The sequence below is a fragment of the Camelus ferus genome, chromosome 10, assembly GCF_009834535.1.
Source record: "Camelus ferus isolate YT-003-E chromosome 10, BCGSAC_Cfer_1.0, whole genome shotgun sequence".
NCBI lineage: Eukaryota > Metazoa > Chordata > Mammalia > Artiodactyla > Camelidae > Camelus > Camelus ferus.
In genome coordinates, this window is record NC_045705.1 from 39,869,190 (window position 1) to 39,883,985 (window position 14,796).

Sequence of the window (14,796 nt, forward strand, 5' to 3'; positions counted from 1 at the left end):
GTTAGGTAGTTAGGTAAGTGGGGGCACCGGGCAGATAGGTGGAGGAGAGGGAGGATCATCCAGAAGATGGTGTTATCCCACCTCCAGCATCAAGGGACTTTACTTCTTCTAAATGAGTGCCAGCAAGAAACTGATTAGAATCCCACAGCCATGACTGTGTGGTAGCAGAAAGGACTTAGCTGGACATGACCCAATGCATATTATATCTTAATTAACATTGCAGTTTAGCCCCAACCCCTCCATGGGTTTTTCTGTGTACATCATGGGGAAGGACATGTGCAAAGGAACCAAACATGACTAAGCATTCCAGAGACAAGAGACATCAATCAATCAAGAGACCAACTCTAAGTAAAGGTCTAAGAGAAGGGGAAGACAAAAACCACCACATCTCCTCCCCGGGCTCAGCCCACCTCCTGTTCTTGGAGGTGTACTTTTCCTTTTTGAAATAAATCTTTTAAAATCTTTCGCTATACAACGCACGGTCCCCTGACTATAAACTTATCTTTTGGGTATGACAAGAACCTGGGTCTTTACCTTTTAGGGTAACAAATTGAGTGAACTGCAAAACAGATCTGAGAGCACTGCAGGATAGAAAAGAGGAAGAGAAATGCAAAATGGGCTTAAGGTTCTGAATAAACTGCACAAAAAGGGGTGAGGATCATAATGACAATTGTTGCCCATTTGTCTTTGAATCAATTAATTGGGAAAATAAGAATTACAAGCCTACAAAGAACTCCCAATTTACGGCTCTTCCGTAAACTCAGAGTTTCTGTCCTTAATCTACTTAAAACCCGCAACCTATTATTCTGTCACCTTTCCGTTTAGTCCTTTGAAAATGACCTTCTCTCTTGAACTAGAAAACAGTTGCCCTCACATTACTGATAGGTTGGCTTCATTTTTAAATTTTTTTTAAGAACAGCTAGAGGGCAGCTAATTTTGATAAGAGAAGTCCATGGAGTTTTTGCATATGGAAGTTCAGTTCTAAATACTGGCATCAGCAATGTAATGATGGTGTGGTTTTAAGGGATAAAATTTCATATAATCATTCTAAGATATTATGGTTTTGACTTTCAGGGGCAGACTGCCTGCATTTTAAGACATGTGGACCCAACTCATCCTTGAGTATGTCTCCATACAAATTTCATAAAATTCTTATCCAGTATAAACATACTATATAATAGGCAGGAAATTTCCAGACAATGTCCCTTACGCATCTGATCAGTTAGATCACTTTTCCTCTTCAAGATCCCTTCCTGTCAATTTAGTGCCCATACTGCACCCTCAGCAAATTCCCTACTGACACAGTCACATGGCCTGTCTACTTCTGTCTGTCGTACTAATTACCTTTTTATCTGTCACTCAATTCAGTCTTGCTCACCTATACCAGTGTGAAAAAAAGAGCATTCAGGTCTTTTCCTTCCAGAGAACAGACACAAGGAAAAGGAATACAGTGACAGGAGAAATAGGGGTGTAGATCACTCACGAAGATGGTTAAGAACTACTCTGCTATATTTAGGGTAGGTGGAAATTTCTCTTACCAGAACTTTTAAACAGTAACTACTCACTTATTTGTGTATCTTTCCTTCCCTTCATCCATCCATCCATCTACTCATCGAACTTTCTTATCATCCATTCAGCCAACAAATTAAGCAGGTACTAGATTACCAATGGGGTATTATTATTATGCTACAAGATGCCATAATGATACTACAATTGGCTGCAATCACATGAAAAGTATTCATTTTCATTAAAAATAAAAACAAAACAGCCACAGCATGCAATTTTTAGCTTACCAAATTTATAACATTTTTTATAAAGATGAAACCATCAAGAGTATAGGAGGAAAGACTTGTTCACACACTCCTGGAATGGGAGGACTATACATTTGTCAAGTCCTTTCAGGAGCAATTTGGCAATTAACTCTTACGTTCCATGGGGCAAGAATCAATCTCTTTTGTTTTCCATTATGTCCTCATTGATTGAGGCAGTGTTTTGGCTTGTGGGAACTGTTCAATAATTAACTGTTGAATAAAAATCAACTGAATGACTAGATAAATGGTATAAGCCTAAAAAAAAGTTTACACCTTTGACTCCATGACTCCTTTTCTGAAATCATATCCTCATGAGAAAAGTGATCAAAGGTTTATGTACAACAATGCTTACTTCAGCACTGCTTAATTAATAATAATAATAATAATAGTAATAATAACATAATGTTCAATGATATGACTTTTGATAGAAACAATATTTGGCAATCATTAAAAATTATGCCAAAAGAAAAATATTTTACTAACTTAGAAAAATGTTCATAATGATGTTAATTTTAAAAAGCAATACACTTTTATATTCTTAACTTCCTAACAGACACATATAACTAATACTTTAGGTATATCTGTGAGCTCATGCTAATACAAAATATTATATATATTTTTTTCTGAAGGTACATATGCGGAGACAATGAAAAAAACCTGAAAAGGTAACATAATATTAACTGTGGTTACTTCTATGTGGAATTACAAAATTTTAATATTTTTCAAACAGATCCTTAGATTGTAATATTTTTAACAAATTTGTATTATTTCTACATAAAAACCTATAATAAAATTATTTTTTAAAGTAGTATAAATGCTCACCTTTAAGAGGATTTATGATTATCTACTTAGGTTTTAATTTTTAAAAATTTGGAGTTGAAAACAGAAATTTAAAAAATACATATTGTAGGTATCTTCCCCTTAATTTTGCTGTAAACCTACATGTGGTCTAAAAACATAACGCCTTTAAAAAAAACTAAAACATTGCAATTTAGTGCAATAATGTACTTGATGGAGAACAAATAAAATAGATCAGAGAAATGATCAGTAAAAGAAAGGCTCAAAAAGTATTTTCTAAGACTGTCTTCGCAGTCTGACAGAGGCAGATACATTTGCTAATCATTGTAAAATACAATCTAAGAATTATTCGTGTAATTTTATATTTAGTTCATTTTTAAAGTACTTATTACAGAACTATAACAATATTGACTGCTAACTAAATAGCATGGCCTTATGTGCAAATGTTTTCAATTACGGATTTTTAATGCAGCACTGCCAACCACTGTACTCTGAGCACTTACATTTAATGATGAAGAAAAAAGGTCATATAGTCTACAAGAGATTGTGTGGAAACTAATTATAAAATAATATTTCACATTATTTCAACCTTCTTGAGAACAAGTGACTCCTAAATTAGACAAAGAAACGGTGCAGAATCAGAATTTCTTTTTCTGATTTTCCTTTCAAGGTATAGGACAGTACTTTTCATCATTGAACAGCATGACCCACTTGAATGCAGGACATAATTTCTGAACAGCAATTCCCATATTTTAACAGCACCACCAAAAAGAATAAGAATCTGAGTTAAACTAAAAACAAGAAAAATAAGTAAAATGGTAAATCATTGCTAACAACTTTTTTGTTACAGTCTGTTTTTGAATAGAGCTACTTCAAGGATAGAAGATTTCACTCTTGATCTTAAGGCACTTGCATAATGAGTAATAATAATAATAAAATTCAAAATTTATTAAGTACCTCTAGATACAAGGCCCTGTGCTAATATTCACTCAGAAATCAACAGCACTTGGTTGATCTATTGCTACATGCTGGGTTACTGGGGAAACAAGGGTGAATAAACAGATTGTGCTCTAATTGAATTCAGCTTAGTGGAACAGATAGATAAGTATTCATAACTGTCACACAGTGTGACGGGTGAATTGTGCATGGTGACCAGCTAGACATAAAGGTATAGAAGAAATAGTCTCTCCTCTCCACAGCCAACAAGGCAGCTAAGTCTGGATCCAAACACATAACGTAACAGTGATATTACAAAAATTGTCACAAAGAGGTGATTGGACTGCTAACTACTGTGAGTTAGGCATATGAGGAAATTTCTACTCTCTAATCAGGAGACTGAGATGGAAACAACTAACCACAATGCAAGCACAATGCTAATTGTGCAGGACACCATGTTAAGTAGAAGTTTTGTGAGCTAAGATTGACTAGAAAGGATTAACGAGGAGGTGCTTAAATCAGACGTTTAAATAACAGGCCTTGTTAGGGAGACTGGGATATTCCATGAGAAGGAAATAGAAAGCTGAGAGTCTAGCGCAATGGTAAACTTCTTCATAAAGAGCCAGACAGTAAATAATTTAGAGCTTTCTGGGCCTACAGTCTGTATTGCAACTACTTAACTTCACAATTGTAGCACCAAAGTAGCCACAGACAACATGTAAACAAATGGGTGTGGCTGTGCTCCAAGAACGCTTCACTTACAGACAGTATAATTCGGATTTCATATAATTTTTCAGAAAATTATATGAAATTTTATTCTCTTTATTTGCTTCAAGTATTAAAAAATATTTTTTAAAACTTCTTAGCTCATGGGATATGTAAAAACAGGTAGCAAGTTGGGTATGACCTGTAGGCTATACTTTGCTGACTCCTGGTCTAATTGAAAGGCAAGCTAAATACATACAAATAACAATACACATAACAATTTCAAACATCTAAACCAGCATTCTCAATTCTACCACACCCAGCCTTTCCGTTTTATGATGTTTTATAATACCCTCCTTTCTCTATCTGAAATAAAATTCATGGATAATACAACTGCCTACACACATCTTTTTTAAATAATGCCTTAACAGAAGTAAAAGAAGAAATACAAAGGAAGTAATTTATATTAAAATAATATGTTTTCAATATGGCAATATGTGAGCTCAACTGTACCAGACGATATAATAAAGGAGTCAAAGGCTTACATATACTTCTAATGGATAAATTTAGATCTAAATGGAACAAAGAGATGAAATACCAGATCCTATAAGCACAGGAAAAGTGAAAGAGCAGACATATGATGGATCCTAGACTGAAAATTAGTGTTGGAACAAGTAATAATGGATCATTTGTATATAATAAGAGAGCAAAAGAAATACTTGAGTTGAAATATAGATAATCTAGTAAGATTGCTAATAAAGTGGAGAGAGTAAAAAGGTCATATTTCTGTAAACAAACTGGCTCTTATTTATAACTTTAGTGTCAAAATAATTCCATTTTATTCCCTGTTTTCCCTGGAAGGCCAGTGAGGAAGTTTATCTAGCTATCTATCCATCCATCCATCCTATCCATTTATCTATTCATCTATCTATCATTTTTCTATCCCTATTTGGAATTTCCCCTCATGTAAAGATATACACTTGATTTCTAGTACTTCAAAAGATCTTGGAACTCTGCCCTTTGATAAAATATGTGAACAGGAAATAGATATTAATAAATCCCAGCCACCTAAGAGCTTATAGGGAAATTCAGTGCAGATGACCTTTGAAAAAGTATTAGAGTAATACTGAACAGCAAACACTAAATAATTTCACAAAATAGATTTCTTATTGTGTGATAACATATTTAAAAATTAATATATGGTCTGGCAATCAAATAAAATATTTTAAAACAAGCTTATTATTGAAATTTGGTGAAATATTTGTGTTTCATGTGTTTCTCCCAATTTAAAATCTTTGGCTCTACGTCCATTAAAAAGATGCTCAAGTCTCTTCAATTACATATCTGCACATCACATTTACAAATATAAACTGATGTAAGAGAGGTATATCGATGACATGAATACCAGCAGCAGCAATATTGCTCAAAATAGGCATTTTCCAAAATGGGAATCAACTCCTGGTAAAATTCCTGACAGAACAAAGTAAACAATCCCTTGATTTACATAGGAATTACATTCCTAGAATAGTAAATAATTATTAAATCCTTGCAGAAAATACTCTGTTATTTGTTTACAAAACTGAATATTTTAGGCTTTGAACATCATAAATTTAAAAAATTCATCAATATAAAGTGGAATATTAAAAATTATGCAGTACATGGTCATTCTTTATTGTGCAGGACTGCTCTGCACATAACAATGCATTTAGCATCCCTAGTCCTCTCCTCCTAATCATTACCAATACGTAAGTACCTCCATGCATTCCTAAAATGATTTCTAATGGTTTGTCTCTCCCCTTTTCTCCATCGGGACTGTTGGTCTGAATTATGAGAAACTAGAGATGAGGTTTATGTAACTTTTTGTATACTGCCCAACACCGCATTATCAACAAATTGCATGCTTAACAATTTTCCATCAATAATTACATTTTGACGATGAGCACATAAGGGCTAAGAGAGGGAGGGCAGCTTGAAACGGTAAAAAGAATTCTGAGTTCAAAGACATTGGCTGATTCTGCCACAAACTGAATGACCTTGAGCAAATCTTTTAACTTTTCTAGGCTTCAAGTTCTCCTTTGGAGAAGGACCTCTAAATTCCCATCCAGCTCTGACATAATTATAAAAAATATATATGCCTTTGGGAAATTAAAGGAATGAAAGCAGAGAATGGAAAATAAAATCAGGTGATGCTACATTTGTAACAGATCAAACAATATCAAAGAAAGGAACAGGATAGACAATGGAGATGCTGGTATGAAAGGGAGATACTTGATTCCTGGCAAGAAAGATACATAGTTATTAGGTAGACTATATAGATGGGATTCACATGCATTCAGCAGTATGAGATGATGCTCTTAGACTTCAGACAATCTCTTTATGTACTTTCATTTTGTATTTAGACTAATTTTACAATGCATGGTTCCCAATTCTTTACCATAAGTGTTGCAAGGTTAAATCCAATTTACAAATAACCACCGATTATGAGGTCTTTCCAAGATCAAGTATCTTATTCTGGTATCAGTGCTATGGGAATCTATTCCACTGCTTCATATCTGCATAGTTCTTAACCTTCATTGGAGAGCAAAATACTCCTTAAGGGCTCAACCAACTCAGGGTTCCTGAGACCAGAAAATGAAGTAGAATGGGGAAATTTGAGATTCTGCTATGAAGTGTCAGTCCTCCCAAACACGTAAAACACTCCAATTCCTTAAGGTAAGTTCCTGCTGAATTCAAAAATTAAAGAGGTCTCTGAGAGCATTCTACCTTCCAGTGTACCTCAAAGAGGCCTTTCTGTAATACATGGTGGAAAGGTTAGGGGAGTCAGATATGACAATGTTTAAAACTAGTTCTGCCCTTCTCAGCTGTGCCCTCATGAGCCAGTTACACTTAGCCTCAATTTCCACATCTGAAAAATGGGAATTACAGTATCATTCTTTTTGTTGTTGGAAGAATTCAAAGAGATGATTAATGTCAAGACCTAAGCACAGTGCTTCACACATTGTGGGTATTGTGAGTATTCAATAAATACCGTTATCTTTGCATTTTTCTTTTCCATCTCTGTCCTTTGTCTCTCCTCTCCTGCCATAGAAAGAATGTCCACTGATGTCAACGGCCAGAAGCAGGGGTACCGGGAGTGCTGACCGACTGACTTCAGATCTGCCTAAGGAAGGTTCAGAACTTTAATTCCTTCTATGATACCTCTCATTCTTCTATGTTTCCCCTGCCTGGAGGTGGCTGGTGTTTTCCAGAGACTAGTAAGGGACTCTCTATAGAAGGAATCAGTAGAAGCAGCCACAGAGTTAAAACAAACTGTCAGATCCTTCTGACTGGGCAGAAGCTGAGCCGGAGATTTCAGCCTAGGGCAACCCTACTTTTTGGATGAAAGAGTCCTCTGCACTCAAGTTGCTGTAAATGCTATTTATGGAGGAGCTGTAAAGGGACGGTTAGGGAAGATTTACTGGGTTTGGCTAAATACTTCAAATGCAGTTGTTCTAGCAGTACGTTCCTGAAAAAAATCTAACCTTACCCACCTCTGAATACAAGCTTATGGAAATGCTAGTTCATCAATACAATTCTATTTTACATGACTTTTCCCTTAGTGTGCACCACTGTAAATCTCTGAGAAACCTGAAGGACAGAATGTCACCCCATCACCATGTGGGACTGTGCCAAGTGTTTCCGGACAGTTGCCTTGCCTAACCTTCATCGTTATACGTAAGACCTCAGAAAAGTCAGTGGACAAACTAGAAATGCTAATGAAGGACCACAATACTGATCATTAAATTTGATAGATAACAAGTTCTTCAGGTTAAAAAACATAATTTGGTTATCACTAGTTATCATAAACACCATTTTTATTAATTGAACAATTCCTGCCTTCTAAGTGCCAAGCTGGGTATATAGTGTTTTTAATTCTTATTACACTTTTCTGCAACATGATTTTATCATTTACGTTTTACAGAGGGGACAAATTAGTCTTAAAGAGGTTAAGCAAGTGAGGTCACATAGAGCTAGTAAGTTCACACTTTGGACTGTCCAGCTCTGAAGCATACATCTTTTCCAAAGTGCTTCTCATTAATTAATGGATGTCAGGTGACAGAGCCACAGATTATTAGTTTTGGAAGATATACAGAGCTTCCTTTCGGGAAAACCAATTTTCCTAGAAATAGAGAAACTGAGGCCCAGAAGGGTTCCTTGACCACGGAGCCTCCCACATGGAGGGGGCAGAGCGCTCAGAGCCTGCATCGGCCCAGTGCTGCTGCCTCAATGGGTCCTTACCAGAGCCCACCAGGCTCTGCAACCAGCTGCTCTGCCCATCGCTCCATGGGCAGGCAGAACTAGAAGCAGTTCCCCACAGGCTCCAAGGTGTGCCATGGGTTTCTGCTTTTATTATTTTGGCCCCCAAAGCATATCTCTCTTTGCCTACTTGATAAACACATGTTTTTTCAGTGATCCAGCCCAAGTATCACTACCTCTCTGAAGTCTTCACTGATTCACCTCTCTTCTCTTCTCAGAGTGAATTAAGGAATAGGTTAACAGTAGCCAGCTTCTACTGTGGATTTATTATTCATTCATTCATTCATTCCACAAATATTTATCAAGTCTCCACTATATGTAAGCACTGTGCCACATGTATTGTTAATCATTCCTCACTAGAATCCTGTAAGTACTATTTTTATCCTAATAGGTAGTGTCTTTTCTGAAAAAAAAGAAAAAAAAGAAAAAAAAAGAAAGATCTTTTTCTCTTACTCCTTTGGGGACCTTTTGTATACTAAATGTACATTTACTATGGAATTTGCAGCACTCCCTGGGATTTTGTTTCACTCACAAATTCTGATTTATGATGCTATAATTCTGTGTATATAATGATATATTTGCTAAGTATTGTATACTATTGTAGGCCATAAGCTCTATAATGGTAGGGGTGGGATCTACGTTGTTTACTGTTACAACCACAGGGCCTAACAGAGTGGCACATAGTAGGCACTAAGGAAATGAGAGTTGAATAAACAAATGAAGAGTGAATGAATGAACAACAAACGCACAGAAACCTGGTTTCCGAGTCTTCACTTTCTGTGCTGTCTCGCCAGATCAGTCTGCACTGGGGAGAAATGCCACATAAGCAGCGATGGACTTGTTTCCCCACCCCTCTCCCAAGGCCGACACTATTATCTCAGATGTGCATTTCAGAACTCATTTCTGGGCACTATAATTTTCTATTTTCTTACCTATTATTATGGTTATATTAATTCTACAGACCCAAATGGAATGAAAACTTATTTGAGAAGGGACAGAAGCTGTTTCTTATTCCTGCTGAGGAATCACATAATGACAAAGTCCTGTTAGTACACAGTACCCCAAATAACAAGAGTCTGGCAAAGAGCCTTGGGAGGAACTCAAGTCATCACCATGGCCATTATAGCAGCCGGAAATCACACTGCTGATTTCCCTGTAGTACAGCAAGTATCTCCAAGGGCAAGATCCCAGCTCCCAGACACTTAATAGACCTCAGGCACGTTCTGTACCACATGTGGGTCCCTAGGCTACTCTGAAACATGCACTTTCCTTCTTTCTGCCTAATCAAGGAGTCTAACGTTTACTATCATTAGCCTCCATCCTTTATTTTACAATATTTCACAGAACATCTCTAGTGAGTTTAAGGGGTAAAAATAGTATCCAAAAATTCTCAAAAGAGACTTAGTTTTAATAGACAAATATTCATACACACTTACATGCTCCTGTTTCTGTGATAGTTTACATGAGTAGATACTACATACACATATCTGTATATTCCAAATATTAAATATATTTTATAGATGCATATGTAAATGAATGCAGATATATATATACACACACACACACACATATATCAGCATTTTGAGTACCTATAAGAAATAAAGGAAATATACTTTATATAGAGAGAATAAAACATTCTAAGAACAGCTAGTAATTTCTAGGTGAGGAAAGAATAATATAGAACTAATTTTCATATGTGTATATGTATACGCATGTATATATGCATGTCTAGTTATATATACATGAAAATTTGTTCATATATGCAAGTAGCTAGGTATTATAGAGATATTTAAATATATATTAAAATCTATGCACATATGCATATATAGACACATTAAAATTATTCAGTACAATATATTTGAAAGGGCACAGGAATGGGATGAAGAGAGACTGATCAATCTAGCATAGCACTTTTTTAGGACTGAGATGGTAAAGGGTGGAAGGGTCAGGCGATAGAAGAGTGTCACACTGAAGACCTTAAAAGATACGGGATTGTTTCTTCATTATCTGGGGATAACTGTTCTTAGAAAATAATAAAGCATGTGTGAATAAGGGAGAAAACATACAGAAATGTATATGCAAAAGAATAATGGGAGATGGTGACTGCCTCATTTTATTGCCTTCTTATATGTCACTGGATCTTTAATTAATCAGTACAGAATCTATTTCAATCTTTAAAGCATTAAATGACTGTAAATTGAAGTCGAGTAGGAGGCCGACTTTGTTAAAAACCAAGGGAGGGAAAAGTTTCCCTTGGTTGATGAAAAATGTACCAAGATTTTTAGAGCATGTTTATTATAATATAGCATTAGAGACTTTGGTTTGAGAAAGTAGGAAAAGTTTATTACACCTTGGATAAAAAGAATTATAACAATAAAGCAAGTTTGCATATTCTCATCTGTGCAAAAACCATAAGCTAAATGTGTTTGTCTTCTTTGCCTATGTGAGCCTTGAGAGTTTAACATAATCAATACAGAGATATAGGTTAAAGACATTTAAACACATGAATTGTTAAAAGAATATATAGAGACTTCACAATTGTTAAGACTATTCAGTTTGGAATTTACGTTAACTTTAAAAAATAACTTGAGTTTCCAAACATTAGGCTCCATTTCAACCTGAACCAGTTTAATTCTAAAATGACAGTATATTCTTAATTTAAATCGAGATGATGAGATGCATGATGTTAATGTATTGAAAACCATATATGAAGCTGTGTATATGTAACAATATCATTAAGAGCTAGTGATATATTACATTCTTACAAGTTCATTTAAAAAAAAACTAATACTAAAATTGGAATGTTCTTTACACCTCTCAGATCATAACATTTTACTCATGATCAGTAACTACTTCTTAATTATGCTAAAATCATGGTAAAATCAAAAAAGGATTTTTTTCTGCAAACACAATTTTTCTCTTTTCAGTACATGTTTAAGAACAGTCATTGTTCTATATTTATGACAATGATTACAGGTGCATTTTATTGATATTTTATAGCATTTACAGGAAGTTGATTTCCCTCTTCTGGATAGAGGCAGGAAAAAATGAGCCAATTTCATTTCTGGTAAAATGCTAGCAGTTTTGGGCAAAGATAAGCTAGGAATCAAATTAAAGGACGCTGCACATCTGCTTCAGAAATGCATTCCTGGGGAATGAGAGTTACACCTTTCAATATAAATAACCTTATTGCTTCTATGAATAAATGAAATGTTTCATTTTTTTTCTGAGTATAATCACCCTCTAGCTTGCTTCCAATCATATTCCATTTGTTTATAAAATAAATTATTTAGTATAAACACATTTTCTTCTCCATTACTGAAAAGGTGTACAGTATCATAAGAGTAAAATTAGAAGAGCATACTTCAAATCACTGCTTTCCATAGCTGAAGAAATAAATGTTCTTTTAGCTTTAAAGAGATGGAAAGTGATTAAAGTTCATTTTCTCTTTCTTCCTCAAAACAAAACAAAACAAAACAAAACCCTAGGCTAGGCAGAATAGAAAAAGTTAACAGTGATTAGAAGTCAAAATGCTGCTAAAAGACTAAGACGCAGATGGTAAAATCGTCTGAGGACTAGCGAAGTTGAACTTGGGGAAAAGTCACTGAAAGAAACTGAGCACAGCATCCCCTGACTTTCACAGGCCACCCACAAACACCTGTGAAAATGACAGGATTTCTTGGCCTACCGTCTACTAAACAGGCGTACCCAGACAGCAAGGAGGACCCAGCAAAGTTTCCAAACCATGCTAACCTTACCCAGCTTGCTCTCAGTTTCTTCCGATCCTCAGGGGAAAGTCACAAGGAAAAGCTCACCTGTGCTGGGCTGAACCAGCCATGTGGGCAGGAGCAACGCTCCCCACAAGTCCCTTTGCCCTTGGTGCTCGTCTTGTGGGGGCTTTTCCGCACACTGTCCCACAAGGTGACCAGCTTGGTCCTGTTTGAAGCTGAGCCCCCAGGTCCTGTGGGGGGCATAGTCTGAGAATTGTACCCGAGCCCCTGCGGGCTCCTCTGCCAGCCACAAGCGCAGTGGGCATCCCTGATCAGTGTGGGTGCACTCCTGCCGGCATCCATCCCATCGGACCCCCGGCTGCAGCTCTGTTGCTTGGTGAGGTATGCATTCATACTGCACTGATGCCTACTCTTTCCTTTGGTCAGCTCTGCACAGGAATGTCTCCTCCCTCACACCCCTTTCTTCCAGGCAGTTGTAAAAGTCTTTTTTCTCCCGTGGATCCCTCAGTATCTTTGACAGCTGCTATAAGCAGGGCATCGTGGGAGCAGTGGGAGCAGCGGGAGCAGCTCCGCACAGCATTATCTGCGGGCTGGTAGCTCTTTGTCAATAGATGACTCAACTCACAGAGCAACTTGACAGTATCCCTGCTCTAGGCAGAAGCAATCAATGCTCCACACAGCTGGGCTACAAGACTGTACACTGTGTTACAAACCCTTTTTGGATGGAGCCCCACAGTAAAGAATACTCCTTGCAATTTGGCATTCTGGCTTTCCCCTCTCCTAACTGATCCCCACGTATAATATAGACCTTAGGAAAGAGTTTCTATCAGACTAGCAGGACCCTTCTTTCCAGAAAGAATGGATCTAGGCTGAAACAATATAGCATAAGCAATGTAAAATGATGGGAAAGTTAATCTGAGAAAGAATTTCCAACATTTACAGGAATCACTTATCTAGAGAGATTTTTGCCAAGACAGACTAAATCATGATGAAAATAAATAGGAGCATCAGTATTAACTCTGAAGAACAGATTCATTTAGACAAATCACTGAGATCACAGCACTATACCAGAGTCCTTTAAAACTGGGAAGTTTGTTTTAGAACATGATTATCTGTTATCATCCAAACATATATTCTGTATGTTATGAATGATTACTAATTCCCTCTGATTCAAAATAAGGCAACTTTTACAGTTCAAAATTGGTGGGTTGGCTTATTTTAACAGTGTTTTTTCCTTACCTCAAATTATTCCGAGGATTTCCTTTCAAATACTTTACCACAACAAATATATTCACCACAGAGAAGAGTCTGCATTTTAAAGTGAAAGACACATCCAATTCTGCCATCCAGTACTTTGGTTTCCAAAGACAGAATTTTCAAATTCTTTCACTGAAGAATGAGTGAAATCTATCCAATTTAAAGCAATTGCCTTCCAAAGAGGACATGATTGTTTTAAAATTCTAGTCTGACTGCAGAAGCTAAACATAGTATTTTCAGTAAAGGGAAAGGCTAATTACTACAGCATTTAGAATTTTTATTCTGTTTGAAACTTTCCATATCTATTGCCACAATGCCTATCCTTATCACATAACCCTAAGGAAATAAATTTGGTTTGGGAAACAAGCTGCCATCTCTGCAGCCCCAACAAAAATGATATAATCCCATGATATAACTACTTTATTTACAGATAATTAGATTTCATCAGATCTATCTTCTCAGTGGACTGACCAGCTGCTGGGGCAGTGCAGACCTCATTTCTCACTGAGTTGGCAACGTTCTTGTTTCAAAAGCCATGATTACAACATATTCTACATTTCAACACTAAGACTCCCAACAATGATAAATCATTGTTATATATAAAAACCCTGAAAGGAAGGGGTAGGATCTTTTCTGTTAGTGTATCTGTGCAAAAGAGACCTTTTCCAAATTCAGCACAAGGGGTTGATATAAGTACCTTGCCTAGCATGGTAAACACTCACAACACTTTTGCTAAATAATAATGACCCATATGTGAAAAATTGACCATTTTTTCCCCAATCCCCTAGCACACTGTTTTCCCAGCACCTAGCATGCTTTGATACATACATTTTTTTCAGATGGATGAATAGATGGCTGGGTGGATATATAATAGAAGGAAAGAGTAGAGAAATGAGGGAGGTGACTAACATTTTTTGAAAATAATATTTGATTCAGTAATGCTCTAGAAACAAATTAATTTTTAAAAGTTAGCTTTACTATTGATGTTGAGATATTAAGGACATTTGCCACAAAAACATGAAGACTTCAATTGCTGGGTAGATATAACAATGGCATTAGTGGTATTTCTTTCTGAAAGAGAAACAAGTAATCAATATCAATATAAACAGTAAAATAAAACAGGCAAATATATCATCATGTGATACTCAGTAGGAAAGGGGGCAGAAAACCACCCCCCTTTCCTTCTCTTTCTCTTCCTCTCTCTCTCTCTTTTTATGCTGAATCAAGGGATAATGGTTGAATGAACTTCAGGGTCAAATAGA

The 14,796-nt window shown here is 36.2% G+C and overlaps 1 protein-coding gene across 20 annotated transcripts in view; it reads right to left on the minus strand.

The window, feature by feature from the left end:
• Nucleotides 1-14,796, minus strand: part of DLG2 (discs large MAGUK scaffold protein 2) — a 1,704,777-nt gene that overhangs the window by 697,201 nt on the left and 992,780 nt on the right. Inside the window, exon 1 of one of the 20 annotated variants that reach the window (XM_032488777.1) lies at nt 12,362-13,182. The exons of 15 other annotated variants lie outside the window; for them this stretch is intronic. In XM_032488777.1, coding sequence (XP_032344668.1) covers nt 12,362-12,670 — 309 coding nt within the window. In that variant the 5' untranslated portion in view covers nt 12,671-13,182. Of the gene's footprint in view, nt 1-12,361; nt 13,186-14,796 lie in introns of those variants that run through there. 4 more of the 20 variants (XM_032488775.1, XM_014560887.2, XM_006186688.3 and 1 more) reach the window with 4 other exon arrangements.